Raw genomic sequence first — 22,273 nt, 5'->3', positions numbered from 1 at the left:
TTAATAATTTGCTTTTAACTTTTAGTCAGCCCTGAAGTGGTCAGGCAGTTGGACTAGATGGTTGTTGTAAGTCCCTTCCGGCTGAAATGTCCTATCCTATCCTATCCTATCCTATCCTGTCCTGTCCTATCCTATCCTATCCTGTCCTGTCCTGTCCTGTCCTGTCCTGTCCTACCCTACCCTTTGCTATCCTATTCCATTTTAACTTTAATAATATTGTCTCTGTTTTATCTTCTAACCAAGGAGCCCAAAAGTGCAGAAAAATAAAATTTTCTAAAGAGAATTAATAATTCAGAATTTATTAGAGTGTATAGCTTGTTCTAGATGTGGGCAAATTTTATTTTTCCTGTAAACAAGGTTGTTAACTTTGCTGTGTCAGTCTATTAATCTTTTATATGCATGCAGAAACCCAGACGTGAATAGAACTTGGTTATACAATTAAAGAAATTGTAAAATTTCTTTATAATTGTATAATTTCATAATAATGAAAGGAATCAATAACTGTAGTGTTGTCATCTTCAGGCTTAAAGGTGATTCCATGTCTAAAAAATTACTATGCCAATTCTTTTGCTTGCTTATTCTTGCTGTTCTTTTGTAATGCAGGAAAAAAAAGCAAAGTACTTGAAAAGACAGTCTCTTTCCTATAAATGTATCAAGAGTTGCTCTAACCATTGTAAATTAAACCATATCACAAATTTGGATATCCAAATACTATCTTAGAGAATGACAATATAAAAATGTTTGGAGCTTGACTTGTTTTCAGAAATTATAATCTGTACATACCCTCAGATTTTTCATCATTTCTTGATTGACACCTACTAAACCTTAATAATGCAGTTGATCCTATTCAAACTGTACCCTTCAATTTAAAGTTTCCATGAAAATTCTGGCATAGAATTTGTCAAGATTACAATACACTTCCAACAAAATATGCAAACAATGCAAATATATTATTGGTGCACAGATCAAAAGCTTGCACCTGTCTCCCTAATTCAATAAAAAAAACTAATTGGACTCATAAATGTAATAAAAAATGACAAGCTATACAGCAGATGACACTGCAACATCTGTCCTGTTGGTGGAGGATAAATGTACTCAACCTTTAATATGATCAAACATATGGAATCACATGAGCAAAGCAAAACAGTGGACTGTGTTTATTACTTTTTATTTTTACTTTTTGTCTTAGAAAGATAGGCTTTTGCAATCACTGGCTTACTTTTAGGAACACTCATTATGACCAGGTCAATCTTTCAAAATATGATGTTTACAAAAACAGACCAGAATTTGGGCCATAGTCCAACTCCAATTGTAAGCCAAAATGTGAATGTTTTCTATGATTTGAAAGAGATTTTTCTCTTAGTTTTTTTGTGTCCATTTAAGTGCCAACATGTAAGAAATAAAAAACTGTTCACAGGTTGTTAAACCAATAATCTAAATTAACACAAATATCCCCACAGCTCTAGTTAAGTCAGTTTTATTATTAGAATTAGAATTATTCATATTATTCTTTGTAAAATTAATTAATTTGCATACATAGATTTTAATCACAGCCTCTCCCTACATTCATACTGCAGTTTATACATACATGAAAGTCGCCTAGTGCTGTGACCAGAAATTTTATAAGATCTATCTTACATACTTATAATCACCTACACGTTAAGCATATAGACCAAGGTACTAATTTAAGCTTCTCCACAGTCAGTGGGAGAAGTTCTTCAGCTTTGGAGAACATTGCCCTTCTAGGACAGTTACTTAGGGCAGTATGGAAGAACTGCTTTCTGTGCCTTTCAGTTTCTTTCCAGTGCCAATGAAAGGCAAGTAGATAACTGCTTGAGAGGAAAGCAGGTATCTACATTTGGGATGAGAACAAACCTGCCCTATATGTTTCAAAAACTATGCTAGCAAAACAAATCATCTGGAGGCGTCTGTTTTCCAGCTTTGAGACCAAAACACAGGATCTTATTATGTCTTCCTATTTCTCTCATTCGCTAGTTGAGATTCTTTCACCAGCCCACCAATTTACCAACCTATTGGTAAATTTACCATTTACCAACTTACTGTTAGTACAATCCTACTCTATGCATTTTGAGAAACTTCAGGAATACAGCCTATTCCTCATTTTCCTCATTATTAATTTAGGGATGCCATGCTTTGTTTTACAATTCTTATATTTATGAAAGAATAATAAATTGCTCTTGCTACACATTTTACCTATGAAGTTAATAATATTAAAATAGAGTTTGTGTAACACAATACAGTGTAAAAAAATAAAGTATTAAAAATGACAAATAAATAGTAATGGAAGGCTTTTAATGACTTATTTCCATCACATGTCAACAAATTTTAAAATAACAAAAACAATCTCAAATCACACAATATTAAAACTGCAATATTTATCAGTTCTGGTGGTTTTGTTGTTAGATTTATTCCACTAAAAGTTAGCGATTCAACTTATCAAAGCAATTCTGTATTTCTGAAAGGAAAATTGAAGACCTGAAGATTAAGACCAAGAGTCTTAATGTTTTGGGGTAGTGTTAAGAAATTTATTTGGAGTATTTAAAAATCAAGCTCTATCTTGGAAAGAAATCCATAAATCCATTAGTAGCTAAATGAGAAAGTAAAACAAATAATGGCTTCAATACTGCTTATGAGATGAGCCTTATAGTTTCCTTTCAATCCTCCTTTTATCTTTGATGACATGATTTGAAAAGACAGCCACTGAGACAGCCAAATCTTCATTATGAACAGGCTCTACAAAAAAAAAAACAAAACACCAAAAAGCCACAAACCAAACCAAACCAAACAACAAAAAACTTAATTTCAGAAGAGACATTTCTTCTATGAGGCACCAGTGACTAGAATAGGAATTTATAACTGAAATTTCAGTGTTTCCTCTGGTAACTTCTGATTTCATGGGTAGCCAAACCCCTGACAGAATACCATTGTTGGATTGCACATCTGTAATATGAACTATGCTCAGGGTCTCTGTACTTCAGGGACAAAAGCTGCATCAGAAATACTAAGTCTATCCATAAAATAAATTAAGGAACCAAACTGTTGATTTTGTTCAACTCAAGTAAATTCCTCAGGAGTTCAACCTGAATAAAAATGTACTTGAACTATAACTACCTGGATAAGCTTAGATAGAAGTTCTAACATCAAAGAAACTATTTTCACAGCTTCTTTTGCAGATAAGGTAAAAGAGTAAAAGAACAGCAGGGCAGCCTTCCCAACAAATCACAGAAATATTTGGTGCTAGTCTTCCCTTTTCACAGAAAGTTCCTTTAAGGTTGTGTCTTCCTTTTTCAGAAAGTGGAAATGTATGAAAGAGTACATGAAACTTCTATCAGACATGTCATATAGAAGCTTCTTAAGAGTTTTGGAAGATTCCTTGTAAGTCAAGGAAGGAAAATGTTTTGTATCAAAAAATAAAAAATGAAAGACAGAGAAACAGAAAGATGGTAAGAGCAACAGAAAGAGGAAGAGAACAGTTTCTATCCTACCACTGTCCTTCTGTTGCACAAGGAAGTAAGAGTTCTTCAAAAAAAGACCAAAAGAGTCAAGGCTTCAAAGGCCTTTATGATACTTGCTGTATTTTATAGCTCATTGAGGCAGAGCTGATTTCAGTTCTCAAATGCAAAGACAGACTACTCAAATACAAATATTTTCAGGTAAGCAATACTACATCCTTCGTTAATTTTCACAATGCCTAGTTTCCAGTTAGAAATAATAGTTTACTAATAGCATATATTAAAATAATACAAGCTTTCATGCTTCCCTCAAATCACAAGTCACAACAGGATTCATATATTAACTTATCTGGATTTTAGTTGCCAGTTACATTTAAACATCTATTGTGAGAGCTTTAGTCAAATCCAGTGTAAAATAACAAATTATTTATGATCATCACCATTATTATGAGTGACTGTCTTAGCTCTTAAGATGCACAAAAAGATAACCTCCCATAATTTCCTATACAATACATTGATGAGTATACTGAAAGATCACATGCCATATCCGAACAAATGACAAAATGTTAAGAAATATATTGCTTATCCTTTGCCCAATGTATTCATGGGCAGATAATCATCCGATCAGGAGACTACTCCAGTCATAAAGAACTGGCTGATCATAGCTCTATTTGCTTTGATGAGCAAGATATTATTTTTTCAGACTCTGATAGTTAAAATTATTTAGATGTACTCTGAATTTCCTAAACAAACCCTAACTCTGAAATGTATCTTTCATATAGAATGCTGTTTGCAGCTGCAGGATTCTCTATGATCTAGTTCAGTTCGCTTTCTCACCTTGCTCATGATCTAAAGACAGACATAAAAAGAGAAAATCTGAAGAGAGAAAAGGAAAGTGTTCTTGCCCTGCCTCCTGAGGGAAAGCAGCAAGAGAAGAAGAGAAAGGTGATAAGGCTAGATAGCAATTAGGTTATGCATTTTTGAGGAAAAAGCCTTGCAACCAAACCTGTGATCAGAACCCAAAGTTCAGTCATTCTTTCATGACTGATCCTGTCAGCAGTGCCATTACAGGCCCTGTGGAGGTCAGAAAGTTAAGCTCACATGAGGGAAAGGAATCAAAAGGGCATACTAGTCAAGACAAAACCTACAATACATAAGGACAGCATACATTCTGGAAGTATCTGCAACTACATTGCAATTGATTTTCCCATCCTCACACCTCCAAATCCATAGGCAACAGAACCCACTTCCCAAAGGCTGTGGTTTCCCAGTGGCTTTCACAGTTAGCAGGGTCATATAAGATTGCCCTGCGTGGGAAGCAGACACCGTCCGCTACACTCACATAAGTTCTAGCTTTCTAGCAGACAGATCAGCTTTCTTCACAACTGAAAAGTAAACATGCAAGAACAAAAAAAGGATTCTTTTTCAGCTGGATCAGAAATCTGGACTGACTCTTGCCACAGCCCTGTGACGTGTAGAGACAACAGAGCTTGAGACTGAAGGCAAGAGAAGAGGTTGGACTACTCACAGTTGGACTGGCTTAAGTTGATTCCAAAGCAACAAAAGAAGAAAGCTATTGAGAGATACTACCAGAAGCAATTTGCAGTGATTAGTAGTGATTAAACTCCATCTGACTTTAAAGGAAAAAGCCCCTCCTTTTCCTGTTTTCAGTGGCAACCCTATGTATGCTCCAAAATAAAAGACAGAATGTGCTTCTCTTAATTACAAAATGATTTTTCAAGGATCTAGATTATAATATTGCTCTGTATCAGCTAATGTTTGGTAGAAATTCTTGTGTTTTGCCTGTAAAAAATCCTGACACAATTTAGGACTCAAAGTGTGGTCTGTACAATATTTGTATATCAGGCTTGACTTTAAACATTGAAAAATGTACAGTTATTGGCAATTTTTTTCCCCCTCTGGGCTCTGATTTCTGGTATCCTATAATTCTACCCAAACGGCAATTATGTCTTGCTGTATTTTACCACACCTTATACACTGAAAAAAACCACCTTTATTCAGACAAACTCTATCATGTATGTACAGTACAGATGATTAATGCATGTGCATTAATTAATGAATATTTTTGCCAGATGCAATTTTGAACAATACCAAGTGTCAGCTTCTTGCTGGTATGTTCATTTTAGCTCTACTTTGCATTCACAACGAGAAATACTTAACGGAAATAGCCAGATGGGAACATAAGTTACATAAGTTACCTGAGAGTTCTGTGGGGAGATCAGCATGAAAATTTTTCCACTGTGAATATTTGGGGTAAGGCAGAAACAGATATTAAGATGTGGAAAATATTAATTGATCCAAAGACAAAGAAGACTTTTCCTAATGCCAACTTTTAATTTAATTATGATGTCTCACTTTGCCTTTCTTTCAAAAATAACTAGCAGGGATGCAATTCATATGTTAAATATTTAGTTCAATATTTTAATTATTGTGAATAACTAATCTTTTCACTAGAATATTATGTATATTTCTTTGAGAGGACCCTGAAAAGCATTTGTACATGTTTAATTGGTTTCTAAGAGCTGTAGCTGGAGACAGGTGTAAATGATAAATATGAATCCTATGATTTTGGAAAATAATTATTCATTAACACCACATATTACCCAACAGCTTATTAAGAGTGCTTACTATCTGGATATATGGCATAATGCAGTATAAGGCTTTGCAGAAATGAAAAGTTGTCTAGTTCTTGTGTTCATTTTATTCAGCCCATAATGGACGAACAGAGTATAAGGAAAAAGGAGTGGGGAATGGGGAAAGGGAAGGGAGAAGGCATGGGCATGGACAAAGGCAAGGGTGGAAAGGTAGTGGATTTCTACATTTTCCATCTATTTCTAGATTCATACTTCAGCACTGAGATGCAACAAGCAGCCAAGCATATGCTCTTATACACTGCAGCAACAGTAATAGCTCTGACAAGCCCAGAGAAGAGGGAAGGATCAAGACAGCATGAAATCATTTCAGTCACTTTGTCCCAGTACCTAAAGGGTTGGTTGGAATGAGGCCCTTTATGTGAATTAGTTCTGCTTTCTGCCCTCAGATTTGCAAGAAAGACAGGTCACCTCAAAGAACTTAATGGTACTAAATGTATCTGAAATTCTTCTATTTAGAATTCAAATGCACTGCTGCTCTTATACTCTGTGTTAATGCATCATCTAACCTACCTATCTCTACCTAGCTTCCTTGATCTTTTAAAGAAATAAGTAGAACTCAGTGAGGCAGAGGTGTTTTGAGGTCTCTGGACAAAGCTTGTGTCTCATTCTCACAGCCTCTGTCATTGCAGATTTAGTTCTTACAAGTCTACAGAGTGACCACAGACCTTGCTTTACAGGTTTGCAACTCTGCTGGCTTTTTTTTTTTTTTTTTTTTTTTTTGTACATTCAGTGGTTAACTGAGTAGTTGTTTCTGCAAAGAGGGAAAAATCATGGGAAAAACGAACCAATGCATTTCAACTGTATGTGTGCAAAGCAGATAGACCCAAACCATCATGATGAAAAAAAAAGAAAAGAAAAGAAAAGAAAAGAAACGAAAAGAAACGAAACGAAAAGAAAAGAAACAAAACGAAACGAAATGAAACGAAACGAAACGAAAAGAAAAGAAAAGAAAAGATTATATAGTATTTATATGCAATTCCCTTTTTAATCAAAAGTGCCACGTGTTTTTATGCATAAGAACAAGTCTGTATTTGTTACATTCAAATGCAACTTATCTATAAAGTGAAATAATTTTAAAGAAAACTCAACATGTATTTGTGGTATCTGCTACCAATTATTTTTTAAGCATTATCCAGATCAGCACACGGAGGCTGGGACCCAAAAAATTGTTTTCCATTAGTCACTGTTAGTCAGTGGATATTTGAGAACCTCAGAAATGGTGTTTCTTTCACCTTTCACTTGGAACAATTCAACCACGTAATTGACATGCACTTCTAAACTTCAGAATGCTTTATTTGCAGCATTCAGATAAAGGTTCTGTGTGAGTATATGTTCATATCCTTGTACTTGCATACTTATTTGCTGAACAGATAGATGTCATTTGTCTGTTACAATGTTCAGACCCAGGTTTGAAAAACCCATTGCAGTTATACTGGCTTTATGCACACCAATGCCACCACCGCTCATGATAAATGAATGGCATTCATATCCTTATTCATGCTGCTATTCTTTCATTTACATTAGGGGATTTGTCATTTGTACTTTAAGTGCACGCGGTGGGAGCATTCCCCTACAACTCCTTCTTTCAGCCTTAAAGGACTATTTCTAAGATTTTGCAATGTATATGTACAGCTTCATGCTATTTCCTTTAACAATAGGCTGAGAATTTGGAAGAGGAAGATAGACACTAAGCACTGAATTGTTGGCACCCAAAATTTCCTGAGGGAGGTGGTAATAAAATGTCTAGGGTAAAAAGCAGGGGATGGGGGTGGGGGTGGGAACAGGACAACAGGGGACTAAAAGGGTCAGCAGCTTGGATTTTTGTGGTGAAAAAGTAGTGAGGGGAGAAATGGAAGATATTGTTGAAAAGTAGAGCTGGAGTATAAAAATGAGTCCTAAGGAAGAAAAGGAAAGAAATTGGAAATGTAAATGATAAATAGACTAGCCTATCAGATAATTCTAAGGTGTGTGTCAGCTTTCCTGAATTAGTCCCCTATCTGCCTTTTACCAAGTGAACTTGAAAAAGATACATTCCCTTTTAGTGCTTCAGCTTTGTTATCAACAAAACAAGGGTATAAAATATACTACTCTCACAGTGAGCTTAATTCATGATACAGAAGTAATGACACTAATATACTGCTATTAAAGAATGAAAAATTACTTTGTTTTTTACTATTTTGTATGCAAATGTCTAGTAACCATAACTGAGAAAAATTCACTGGGCACGGTACTGTACAAAAACAGGAGAAAAAAAATTCTGACATTGAAAGATACAGATATGAAAAATTATGAGAAAAACAGAAATACACAACACCTTCACAAAAAGGAAAAAACATTGTAGATCACATTTAAGAATATGTGCTGTAGTAGTTTCTTTGTGTGTGAGGATGAAGAAATGTGGTACAAATAGAAACAGGGTACAATTAACATTGTTCTCAATTTCAGAGCTGTCATTCAGCAAGAAAACAGACATTGAGATTTTAGGAAACAGACTGAGAGACCACAGAAATCAGAGGCAATGGAAAAAATAAATGCTTTTTATCTTATTCCAAACAGCAAGGAATACAAGCTTCTGAAACCTGAAAACTATCAATAGTCATAAAAGCAGCCAAGAGAAAGGAAGAGAATTTCATAACTAAGAAAAACTCCACAATATGAGAAACACCAAAACACTTATCAGGAGTGGAAACTACAAGCCTAGCAGCAGATACGGATTAGAATTTACTTTCATGTTTCTTTCCTTCTGATTCTTGAATAATAGTAAGGTTTTCTTTGTTGTTTCCAATGAAATGGCCCACCAGATCCATCTGACATGTAACAGACTCATAAAATTACTTCCTTTCCATGCTGAGACTAGATAAGTAGATTTTAAGAGAAGACAGCACTGAAAATTTCCTTCACTTTCTGGCTTCTAAAAGGATTTGTAATGTCATGTTTCTCAAACCATGAGAAGGTATACAATGACCTGGAGGGCCTGATAACCTGCTGAAGACAACATTTTCGTTTTTTATCAAAGCTATTTTACAGGGATGTTTGACTCACAAGGGTAGCAGCATTTTCAATATATATCCTTTGTTCTCTCCACAAGGGTAGCAGCATTTTCATTATATATCCTTTGTTCTCTCCAAGATTTTAACTTTAGCAGGTTTTAATCCAACAGTCAGTTTGTCTGATTCCCATTTAGGTTCTCCTTCAAAAAACATTCCTTTTCTGTTTGAGTACCACACAGCTTTGGCCAGGTTCCAAAGTTTTTTTAAGAAAGCATTCAATGGGCCGCTATGTAGATAATAGATGCAGAAATTACTGTCAGTCTCACGGGTAGCTACCGAGCCTCATTGTGATTGGAACTAATAACTACTACCAAGATATGAGAATTTCATTTAACATTAGAAAACCATCTGGTGCCTTCAGTTCTTGTTGTAATGTAATGCCACTGTTTTACTCAATGCGCTCTCATGAGAATGAGACAAAATAGCTAAGGAAAAGCATACACACAGATGATAAATTTGTCCTCTCAGTAATCTTTGTGCAATGCCCACACCCCACACTGACACCCTGAACTCATACTTCCATAGATATTTGAAGTAGGAGGGGACTACTAAAATCTAATCTGAGTTCCTGTGTAACAAAGGCTATGTATTTCATTGAGTAGACATGTTATTAAAAGTGTAACATGTTTGGGCTATGCTGTATCTATTTTTCTTACAGTGGCCACACGATGGATGCATTCAGCTGACTCCTAGATAAGTTGTACCACTGGTTTATTAATCTCACTTGTAAAAATATGCACCTTATTTCTAGTCTGTTTTTGCCTAACTTCAGCTTTGAAACACTGGGTATCATTATGACTTTTTCTGCTAGATTAAACAGTCATCTGCTGCCAAAGTCTCATTCCATTAAGGCACTTACAGGCCATGATCAAGTCACCTCTCAACCTTCTCTTCAGCAGATTGAACAAACCAATGTTCTATAGCCTCTAACTGCAATGTTTTTTTCCAGACCCACAGTCATTCATTCACCTTTAATGAACTCTTTCCAATTTTAAACATATTTTTGAAGTGTGGTCACCAGAACAGGATGCAATAGTGCAGTGTTACTTTCTGTTGATATTCACTTGTCTATGTATCAGAGAATATAATATATATCATATAAAACCCTCCTTTAACTTACTGATAAAACAGGAAGTATTCTGAAGGAATTAAAAATGTATTTATCCTGGTTATTTAAACACAATGCAGAAAATGTACACAACCCTTGCCTTTTCTATACTATCTTACTTTTCTGTACTATCTACATCTAGTTAGTGTCACTTCTGGCACTTAAGATACTTTTTTGAGAGTTTTTGTCTTCCTTTATCAGTTTCCTGGTTTTAAGTGCTTTTTATATTATTCTTTAGTAGTAGCATCAATCAGCTGTTCTACTCTAGTAGTATGTTTTAAGGTAATTCCATTTACAGTCCTACTTTAAAATATTTTCTTACATTTTCATTTTCTTCATTTAAGGAAGTTACATTCCTGAAGCAATTTGCTTATACAAAATAGAAATATATTTTGAAAACACACAAAGACAGATATAGTATGTTGACCAGAACAGCAGCACTCTGTTTTCTGATAACTTGGCATCATTAGGTGAAGACACCTAATTTTACCAGAAAGTATACTATAACAGATAGTCTGTGTACAAATGTTTTGCTTTATCTTTCATGGAGTATATATTTAATTCCATTGTATTCCTTACATAGGTAGCTCTAGTGAATAGTATTTACACCAAGAATACTTGAACATCTACCTGGAAGTTACTTCAGGAAGTTACTGAATGAACCAAATGAGATTGTATAGTTTCCATTTATTTTTCATTTTCAGCATGATTTTCACTTATTGGCTGAACTACAACTACAGTTGCAGTGACTTCTAATGCTTAAGTTTGGATTCATTTCATTAGGTAAATAATACAAATTAATTTACATACTACTAGATAAGATAGTAAACATCAGAAAAATATTTGGAAACATTTGATTGCTAGCTGGAACAGAAATTCTTAACTATCACTGCATTTTCATGTGTACAAAACACTTACTAACCATGATTGGTTTGCATATAAAACCCAGAAAATATGTTTGTTCAAAAGAATAAACATTAATTTGCCCTAATCAGCTTAAAATAAAGAAATCCTGTGTATTGTTCTGATTTCTTCTTTTTATTCATAGTGAAGGAGAACTCATTAATGTACTACAAAACTATACCAAACTATGTGAACTGACACCATAACTCTGTTGTGCATAAGTCTAAGTTGTTTCAACCGCAAACAAAAATCTTCTATGCAGGATGTGCAATTGCTGTTTCAATAAAGTAAGCTCTCTCTAATTCCTGGATAAAATAAACTAGATAAACACAAAATATATCTAGATAAATAGAAACAGAAGAAGAAAGAGAGCAGAAAGAAAGAATTGTGCAGAAAAGGGAGCAGTATATTAATATGCAGAGGGCAAAAACATCCAGAGAAAGAGAAATTGTCTCTGTGCACTTAAAAACCCCACAGATTATGCACATACAAAAAAGGAAAAAGAGTGAATAACAGAGAAAATTAAGGGTGCAGGGAAGGAAAACTAAAAGTTAATACACAGAGAAAAGTGCTTCTGGAAACCAGAAGGAAAGACACTGCTAATTTAAAGTTGCTTTCTAATATTTTAGAGTCCACAGTTTGAATCTGAATCAGAAAAAGTTCAAAATTTTCTGCCAGCCAAAAATGAAATTAAAGCCCTGTAGTGTTTTCTGGTAACACAGGAAATAACTTGTGTTACCTCTTTATGTCCTGAGAGGTGAATCGACTCTTTTAAGAACTGCAGACTTTAAGCTATGTTGTTTCTTTTAACTGCTTCACGTACTTTCTGACATCAAGAGACCTCTAGTTGATTAGTTACATCTATTAACTTCATCAGCTATGTTTCCAACAGGCATCCCGGGGAAAATACTCAGAACCTTCGCAATGTATGCTATAAGTTAAACAGCCTAAAACATTCCACGATATTGATTTGATTTTTATTTCCAAGCAGAAGCTGAAAGCCCTAAAATTATTTTTAAAAATTAAAACTCTGTGTACACTTTGATTGGCTGTAATGTTAAAAGATTAAATACTCATTATTTAGCCTTAATACCTAAATAAATTTTGTAGACTCTTAATCAAATGAGAGGAGCTGAGCACACATTCTTCAATTTCTGCACCAGTTTACAAGTTACCTTGGACCTCAGTTTGTCTAATTGCAAATGCCAATTAGACAGACACTGCAAAGCTTTAGGTGACAGCATAATAACTCATAAAACCAGAATATACTAGCTAAAAGTCTACAAAATGTACCAAAGATCAGACAAATATTTTAAACACCTCTCGCTTTGGGAGATCCAAGACACTTCTGCGCTATCAAACACAAAGAGATATAGAAGAAACCATTCTTTCTCCCCTTCATGCATATTTCTCACTAATTTAAGCCCTCTTAAATGCTTGATGAAGCTAAAGATTTCTAATTCAGCAGCATATTTCACTGTATTTCAAATTGAACTATCTTGATAACAGGTTAAAAGGAACAGAAAAGCAGGAAGAATCTGAGATTTTTATAGGGACCTCGAGTTTCATTCAAAAGTTTCTGAAAAAATAAAAAGTCCAAAAGGTTTTTCTCAGTCCAGCCACTAATATTCTTAGTGTAGTCCCGTTGCTTGAACAAAGACTACAATGAAGTACAATGCTATTGAACTGATAACATAACTCTAATCTGACAAAACTCATTCTTATACATGGCTATAGGACAACCGTCTGAGCAAATTGCTCAAGTTTCTTCACCTACTTCACTGCTAGGAATTTAATTCTTTAAGTGAAAATCATCAGAGAAATTACCTGTTGTTACCCATGAGAGATTTTGCATTGACATCTTTACTGCCTTGCATATCCTCAAAAAAGTGATTTTTAGTTGCTTTTGACAGCAGTGGGAATCATACATGTTGCTTCTCAACAAGGTGCACAAACTTTCCCCCCACAATTGGGATATAGCATCTTTTCAAACAGAATATAAATCTTACCTTGAAGAAAGTCATGGTTGCTCCATCTTCAACTGCTCCATACTCTATCTTTGTCTGCTTGGCCAAATCATCAGCAGAATCAATAGGGGATTCCATACGTTCCACTGTCAGAAAGGCGGCTAGGTTAGCAGTGTACGAAGAAATGATGATAAGTGTGAAAAACCACCAAATGCCTCCCACTATCCTGGTGGAGAGGGCTTTGGGCATGAGCTCAGAACCTAACGAAAACCAGGGGAGAAAGGTGAAACCAATGCACAGAAAACAATCAATAAGTGTTCAGCACTTTTTGCCACAGTGGGGAGACGGAATCACTGTGCAAAAAAATCTTTAAGCTACAGGCTTACGTGTACTGCTTTTACAAACACACAAAACTGAAATGAAAAATAAGAACTGATTACACTTATAAAGACATCTTTCTGGAGCTGTGGGAATTAGAAGATAGTAATGGGAGATTCAGTGATCAGCGTGTCTTTAAAATTTATAAATATATTTATGTATATACATCAATGTGAAAAACGAGTTACTTGAATTGGCTTTCCACAAAAAATCCTGGCTGGAGTAAGACTCTAAGTATAATAGTAATATTGAAACACTTCTACAGTTCTCTATCTTCAAGGCACTAAATAAATATTTAAATATTTTGTAAAAGCTCATGAGTCAAAAATAAACTCTTGAAGAAATAAACAGATATGAAATAAAGTATTTCATATCTGAAATACAAAATCTGGAATGTATTAGAAATATGCTTTTGACTTTTGGCATTTGTATTGCTGTAAAGGGTTGTATATTGACTGCTTAGATAAAAAAAAGAACATCTCCCATCTCTATAGTTAGCTCCACAATTTCAGATAAATATGGGTGGCTATGCCACACACTTAATTCGATATAGCAGCAATGAAAATATTAGACCACTATGCATAAACTAGATAAAGATAGATTATAATGCATTGCTGGAGTTGCCTGCTCATGGCACTAAAAAATGGAGGGGGAGACAGACACTGTATGGTAATTTGCATAATTATTAATTCTAATTTGGAGTCTAATCAGACAAATTGAACTGCACAAACTCCTCTTGTGCCTAATTACTAAAACCAGGAAAATATAAAATTTAATGTAATTTATAACCACAAATATTTATTATAAATGATCATGTATGGAATTTTTTCCATAATGTTATAATTGAATGGAATGAAATTTCTAATGATGTTGAATCATTAGAATGTTGGATAACTTCAAGTTTCATTGTTAAGAACTTCATGTAAGACTTTTTAGAAATATCTGGAAACTTGTTTTCAAAGAAACAGTTTTACCATATCCACTACATCATTGTACCAAAACAATCACTTTTTGTGAATTGGTCACTATGCTTGCTTTTAAATCTCCTGGGTAAAATGGAATGAAGGCAAGATGGACTATTTTATTCCTGTTAAATTTTACTGTTTATATTGAATTATTTAAGGAACTGGTCCAGCAAGGTAACACATCTTCATATAAATGAAAGATTATGCCAAACTTCGAGTGTCAATGCCAAAAAAAGAACAGAAAGGAGGGGCAGGGGAGAAGGAAGAAAACCAAAGAAAATGAAAAAAGAAGTGGTATCATAACTGGACTATTGTATTCAAAAACAGCCCATCTTACCCTGCAGTTCATCTTACCCTTGCTGTTTCAAACAAAAAAAGCTGACAGACTTGGACATGACAGCCAACTCCAGCGCCAGACTCTGCCTAGAATTCTGCAAGGAAAAAAGTAGAAAAGTACCTTTCTGATGTAGTTGCTCCTGGGCCCTGTTAGTCAGACACTTAGACACCATAACACTAACAGATTTCCCAAAAAGCCCACCATCACCAACTTTTAATTGCTTTCATTCCATTTAAAAACCAACACCAGTAAAGTTAGATAGGACTGGGAAGAAAAGAAGAATGGAAACATTTGCCGCAGTTGCCCCAATTACCACAAGTTCATACCTTACCACAGGCTGAAACCGAGTGCCACCTAGGCCCATGAAACAGAGCCTGGTTAGGGGCTGACTGTCATGTACCCAAGGTAACGTCATGTCCAGCACTATATCCCACAGTTTCCTGGGAGCGAGGGGTGTCAGCAAGACATGTATGAGTTCCCTCTATCATGTATCCTCCAGCACTAAGCAAATGTTTCGTAAAGAAGCAACGCTTAACAGGTTAATGTGAGTATGGCCCACGTGGCAGTACATTGTTTCTAATGGAGAGTTATTGCAGTTAGGTGAGAACTTCCATGCTTGTGTAAAAGCCTCCTTTCAGATGACTTTAGGCTCCTGAGAAATTTTTTTTAAAAGCAATTATCAAAACAAGACTGATACTTCATCCTAAAATTGGTGCTTTTGAAAGCTTATTAAAAGATGCGCTGAGTCAAAGGCAAAACAATGCAAGGCAAGGACATAGGGTCAGCCTTAATTCTGAAAAACTAGTCTTCCTTCATGGAAAACGATTAACCTCCAAAGATCTCTTTTAAAATTAATGCCTTTCTCTTTTTCCTATTTTGATTATCAATAAATGTTTAGATGATAGGGACTAAAGTACCTTTTTCATATGATGCAAAACCCTAAATTGCTTTTTTGCCCTCCTCCAGAAACATAAAGAAGTATACAGCCACATAAGGTATAAAACTCAGCATTCATAGTGATTCTGACAATCCTGAGAACTTGGAATGGAATTCATAATACCTTGTTTCATTCAATATCCATTTTTTGGTAGATGCTTTGAAAGCAACCATTATCTTAAAAAAACTATATTTAGGAGTTGTGCTTTGACTATACAATTTCTTAAAATGTATATTGGTAATCGATCTAGTTGATACTACATACTTGGAAAAATATAGGTGTATTTTTCTTTCTGATTTGGAATCTTGATTCATTTTTACCTATTAATTCATGTTTTCATAAGCATTGTACACTTTTTGCTGAGAGCTTAGAGACTTGTTAAGCCTGCAGACCTGATACATGATAGAACATTTGTTACAGTTACAGAAGAACTTCCTGAATTCGTTCGGTGACTTAACACCAGGATTTATTTATAGATGGTGAACTTATAATGGGAAGTTTTAAAAACAATTGCTCAGGTACATCCACCAAACAAGTTTACCAGCTTGCACTAGTTCCTGTCAGCATTTTCCATTATTTTTTTGTGATATGCATTGGTTATTTTTTCAGAAAGAATAGTCATCCCTTTTGCTGGTTCTTTAGCAGAACCAACAATATTTCTTATGCTATACTGCCCAGTGAAATGTCAGAACAAAAAGCTGAATTTGTGCTATACAAATGTGTCTGAAATTATGTGGCACTGTTCAAATTCTTATGGAAAACGATAATAAAATGGTGATATATGTTTATGGATCTATATCTTTGGTATACTTTAAATATTAAAGGAATATTGAAAGGAAAATATAAATTTTAAAGAATGTATCTTAACTTAAGCATTTTACTAAGACAGTGCTGGTTAAAACTGGTTGTTGGTTATAATCTGAGCAATATAACTATACAGTTGCCATTTTCATTCTCAGCAATGGCACCAATTTCTCAGTGCATGCATTGTATAACACAGACTGTTTATTTAAATCTCTAAGAATGATCATTGTGATTTTAAAAAATACAGAATGTGGCTGGAAACAGTCAAATCTCCTATATTAACATTTTAGTTTGCAGGTACTAACTACTAGATAAAATATGTCTATTATTGAAAGATTTCTAGATCAATATTAAACAGGTGAGAGACATTTACATTATATTCTTGCCTGACAAAGATGTATTTTTTTAGGTTATTTAAATGAAGGTTTGTTAGATTATGGACTGATTAGCTTTTTTACCTATGCAGTAATGCACCATATTCTGTTTAGGAAAGAAATTACATAGTTATGCTGTACTTTTAAGCTTAGAAAAGTTTATCAATCTTCGGACCTATTCCTAAGGCGGAGTTTGAGAATGCCTGGGTACATAAACATAAAAAAAAGCTGGTTTATGGTTACATGCACAGAGGCACCCATGCAAGTGACTTGCACCAGAGAGCTGTTACCCCCAGCAAAAAGTGGGACATGGCACCCAAGAGAAAGAGCAGACTGAATCGTATACCTTGCTGCATGAGAGCTCCAACTCCAAACCAGAAACTATTTAGCAAGGTAAAATTGTTTTCCACCACGTCTGAGTCAGGGTTGCAAGGGTGTGGATTATACCACTCATAGGGACTAAACCTGTGGTAATTGACAGAAAAAAGAACAGATTTAAAATGCAGCCAGGAGAAAGTCTATCCAGCAAATATGCTGCAAAAGAAAAAGAAAAACAAGAAAGGTTATAAAGAAAATAGTGATTGGAAGTTTTTATAGTATGACTGCATTATATTTAACAGCAATATTAAAAGATAAAGCAATACTGAAGATTCACATTCTTTACTACTACTGATAATAATAAAGGTGTATATAGATTGGCTCTGAAAGGTTCTGAGTGCCACCTGTAAACATCAAAGCACTTATTCTTCTAGAATTATGAGCACTTTTTGGCATTTACGATTATGTCCTTATAACCATTGTGTCAGCATTTTGCATCTTGAAAGAAATTCTATGTTAAATCACAGTAATTAAGCAGAAAGAAAATAAATTACACATTAAGGCAAAAGTGTTTCCTCAGTAAAATTACAAATAATGAATCTAACAGAAAATAAATAGTTGGTGGTAAAAGTGGCATCATTAATCACCAAAAGGGACTAAACTCTGTAATGCACACAAAAAATATTATAGCAAATTAAAGGAATTGCATCCTGTCCTGTGAGGTGCACAACAGCATCCCTGGAAAGGCTTTCCAAAAGAAGCTGGGGACACTCAAAAGCACCTTGCAGGGCCAGGCTCTGAGAAAAGAAATTAAATTAAAAAAAAAAAATAAAATAGAGAAGTTAATTATTTCAAAAATAGATAGAACAATGATAGAATGATGTCTAACCGAGTCTAGCAATAGATTACAAGCAGATTATATATATTCAATCCATTTTAACTCATGACTTTGACATTGCTGTGTATTATGATAGGTTCATATCAAAATATTATTTTATCAAGTATAGCTAAAACAAGCAAACATGTCTAGGTAAATTGTTCTTTGTTACGATTCCATTCAGAAACAAAGATTTGTAGTTCTTTCTCTTCCTCGTTATATCTTTGTACAGCTTTAAATTTTAATTCCAATGTGCAGGATTCTTCTAATTAATTAAGAGGTTTAATGATCATGCCTGGCCTTGGAGACACACTCTTGATAGGGACTTCTATTTTATGCTTAAGTCTTGTCTTTAAATCTTTGTGAATACAAGTTAATGAATGTATATAACATATTTGAGGAAAAAAAAAAAACCAACACAAAAATCACTGCAGCACAGTAGAAGGGAACCAGCAAAATTAATAAATATATTACAGAGTTTAATTGCTAAATCAATAATAGTGTATTTTCCTAATTTCTCAAATCATTAAAGCCACTCTGTTAAAAACCCTGGGATAGGCAACCTTTATGAAAGAAGTTTTTTGTAATCTATCATATAATCAAAGCTATGTGAATAATGTATCTGTCACTTCAGAATATGCAATTCTCTTCACAATAATATTTCAAACACTTTAAGATTCAGAAAAACAAATCTTGCACTTTTATGCTCTTAATGTAATGTTAAACCACCTCTCACCTTAGAAGTCTGTACTTGACAAAGAAATGTTTCATTTCATTCTCCAAAGTAATACTGACATGCTGTTCAAAAAAGTTGATTTAGTTCTAATTAAACATTGTGACTTGAATTCTTCTATTACTTTGTAGTAAAACTAGATCAGAAGTTTACTGTCTCATTAAAAAGATAAGTATCTTTCACGTCATTTTGTCGTCAAACCAACAAAACTTGGAAACAACCAAGAGCTCAATAAAAGTGAAACACATTTTTATATTCTTTTGCTACTAGAGATATTTGAAGATGAAATTGGAAAATATCTTGTTCTTGTGAGGAAAATGTTTGCTAGATAAAGCAAACATATTTTAGTAACATAAATATATTCTGCAAATGTTATTTTTAGCAGCTGAAATTTTATTGAACAATCTAAAATGTACATTGATAACTTTCAAGTTTTGTTCTGATATCTCATTTAATTATTTTGATATTGTTATGAAGAGCAGAAAAATGGTCCATATTTGCAAAGAAAAGAAGAAACAACCTGACACAGGAGCTGGTTTTAAGAAAAAGAAAGAGTACAATCTGAGTTCTGGACATCTAGGATTGGGTTACACCCCATAGTTTTAAAGTTCCCTACTTTTTATTTTTTAGTCCATAACATAGTTGATAAAATGTCTTTTTTTTTTTTTTTTTTAATGGGTACTGATGAGTGTTTAAAAATGCATAAGAAAAAATAAGAGAAAAGAAAGTAAGGAAAATAGAACTGGTCTATTATGGATAAATATTATCCCACCTTATTTTAATGTCTGCTATTAGGTTGTCTGATGTAAGAATCTTAAGCAACAGATCATGTAATTAATTTTTTGTAGGTACTACATATGTGTACAAGTTCTATGCAGTTTAACCCATTGCAATAAATACTTGTAAATCCAAGAGTTATAGAATACATTCAGGCTCACTCAGGAGGTCATATAATCCAGCATCCTGCTCAGGGTAATGTCAACCACTAATTCAGAACCGGAGGATGTCCAATCAGGTCTCAAAAACCTTCAAAGATAAAAATTCCACAGCTTCTCTGGGCAACATGTTCCTGGCTTACTGTTTTTCTTTAAGTGATGCTGGAATCTCTATTGTTTCAAAGTACAAAACACTATGTAGCTTTGGAAAGAGCCTGAACCCATTTTTTTGTATCAGCTGCTCTTACTAGAAAGTGCCTAGTAGGAAAACTCCTCCTGCCCAATGCTAAAAAAGCCGAGCTCCCCCAGCATCTGCACATGTCTTGTACCCCAGACTCCAAGCAGCTTGGTGACCCTTGCTCTAGTTTATTCAAGTACTGGGGGGCCTAGAATTGCTCACAGTATTTAAATGTGGTATAATAAATGCTATTATGGGAATAATGGCTTTCCTTGATTAACTGACTACGCTCCTACTATTTAAATGCAGAGCACTCTAGCTCAATCAAGACAAGTATAAAACAAAAAGGAAACTTCAGTACTCAAGTGAGCTGATGCAATTTTGAAGATTGGTCTCCCTAATAATTGGTAACAGGTACTTTTCCCATTTAGCCATCTCTGTTAGTGTTTATTCCAACATTTCAGATACAACTTATTTAATCTCTAACACCTTCCATGTGTTTGAAATATTTATAGAATAGGCTTTAAATGAGCTTTACAAAACCTGTGCTCTGCTTTTCCTCTTTGCTGCTACCCACTGAAAAGTTGCAATTACTCTTCCAAAACTATTGGCTAGTACACGTAATGTTTAGAAGTCAGCAATCTTAGCAGTCCACAGGAAAGGGAAGATTTGTGCCAGGTATGATTCTACTTTAGGGACATTCCATGATATTAGAAATCAAAATTACTATGCCAAATGAGCAGACAGAAGACTTACTTCAGAATTGCATAATTTCATTTGCAAATTACTTGAGACAGAATACAATTTATTTAAGCTCTGTATTCCTACAGTGTTTGGAATAATGGAGCCTTGCTCTTACAGGCCTGCAGGTAAAAATAATAGTGAATATTTAAAAAACAAGAATAGTTTTTTTGAAAAACCTGCTCAGATAATTCTCTAATCAGATACTGGATTTTTCAGTGTAGTGCATGGGAAGAACAGAAATGATAATAATGTTTCATGAGAAGGAATACCATATCATGTTCTGCATAGCTACATAGAGTCACAAGTGAACAGTGTAAATGAAGACTGACTATACTTCATACTATGCTATCTGCTTGTGGAAACTCTCAGTGCCCTTTATGTTGCAATGCACACAAAGGACACCAGCTTTAGCAAAGCTGCTTTTCTATATCCTGTAGAAGTGGAAAATATCTCAGGATTCCACCTTTGAGATTCTAGAAAGTTCAGTTCAATACAAAATTCCGTTAGTCTTCTAAGGCAAGATCTATACTGGCAGCATCACAAAAAGTTACCTGCTCAGGCATAAACTTTCCAATTGTCTACACTGAGAATGTATGCAGTATCTAGAAGATAACTTCTAGACTCTATAGCAGTCCGTCTTGGGCCTGTTTGGCTTAAGGACCTGGTATGGTATCAACAGTACTCTACCACTAGCGTCTCAGCCTCCCTTTTTATTTAGGAGCTTGGTTTTGCACACTCTGGGTACAGGAAGTCTTCTTGCCATGACAATACAAGATTCTTTTCCTTAATTCTTGACCTGCAGGCACCCACTCCTCCTATCCAGTGTCAGTAGTTTGAGACAAACTCAGGAAGAGACACATGACTAGTGCTAGATAAATTAGAGATGTTTCTACAGTTTTTGTTGGTAAATAAAGATACAGTCTCATAGACAGCCACAGAGCTCAGTCTAGATGACCTCAAATGTGATTGTAGATACAAGATTTTGGGCTCGCATACTATACTCCGTGCAGTACATCCTGTCACACACCGAGTGCTGCTTTCAGTTGCTTTCACAAAAGATGTGGTCTAGCATGTTCTATACAAACTAATTTTATACATATATTGTATAAAAGCATATGTATATTTGCTTTCAAAACGAAATACTATGGAAGAGAAACTGATGATAGGTTTTTGAGTTGAGGATTACTGAAACGGGTGGAGCATACATATGTATAAAAGTATATGCTCCACCCGTTTCAGTAATCCTCAACTCAAAAACCTATCAGTTTCTCTTCCATAGTATTTCGTTTTGCAAGCAAATTAATAGACAAGCTTAGTACATTCAACATGTGGAATTAGAGACGTTTTTAATTTAAGCTCTATTTTCTGGAGAGTAATATAACATTAAAAAGAGAAGAAAACACAAAAGCTGCAATTTAGAGGGAAGAAAAATGGATTAGTGGAGAAGTATTTGCAATTGTTCTTACATTATACCAACACATGGTTGTCCAGGAGTATTATACAGAACTGAATTTATA

At 34.5% G+C, this 22,273-nt stretch overlaps 1 protein-coding gene across 1 annotated transcript in view; it reads right to left on the bottom strand.

The window, feature by feature from the left end:
* The window catches only part of GRIK2 (glutamate ionotropic receptor kainate type subunit 2), a 416,129-nt gene that overhangs the window by 83,447 nt on the left and 310,409 nt on the right, over nt 1-22,273 (bottom strand). Inside the window, exons 13-14 of the mRNA XM_055811207.1 lie at nt 17,318-17,436; nt 13,219-13,436 (exon numbers count right to left, since the gene is read on the bottom strand). Coding sequence (XP_055667182.1) covers nt 13,219-13,436; nt 17,318-17,436 — 337 coding nt within the window. The remainder of the gene's footprint in view (nt 1-13,218; nt 13,437-17,317; nt 17,437-22,273) is intronic.

This window comes from Falco peregrinus, chromosome 7 (genome assembly GCF_023634155.1).
Source record: "Falco peregrinus isolate bFalPer1 chromosome 7, bFalPer1.pri, whole genome shotgun sequence".
NCBI classification, from domain to species: Eukaryota; Metazoa; Chordata; class Aves; order Falconiformes; family Falconidae; genus Falco; species Falco peregrinus.
Note: the sequence above shows the minus strand (reverse complement) of the source record. Positions and strands in the feature narration are given on the sequence as shown.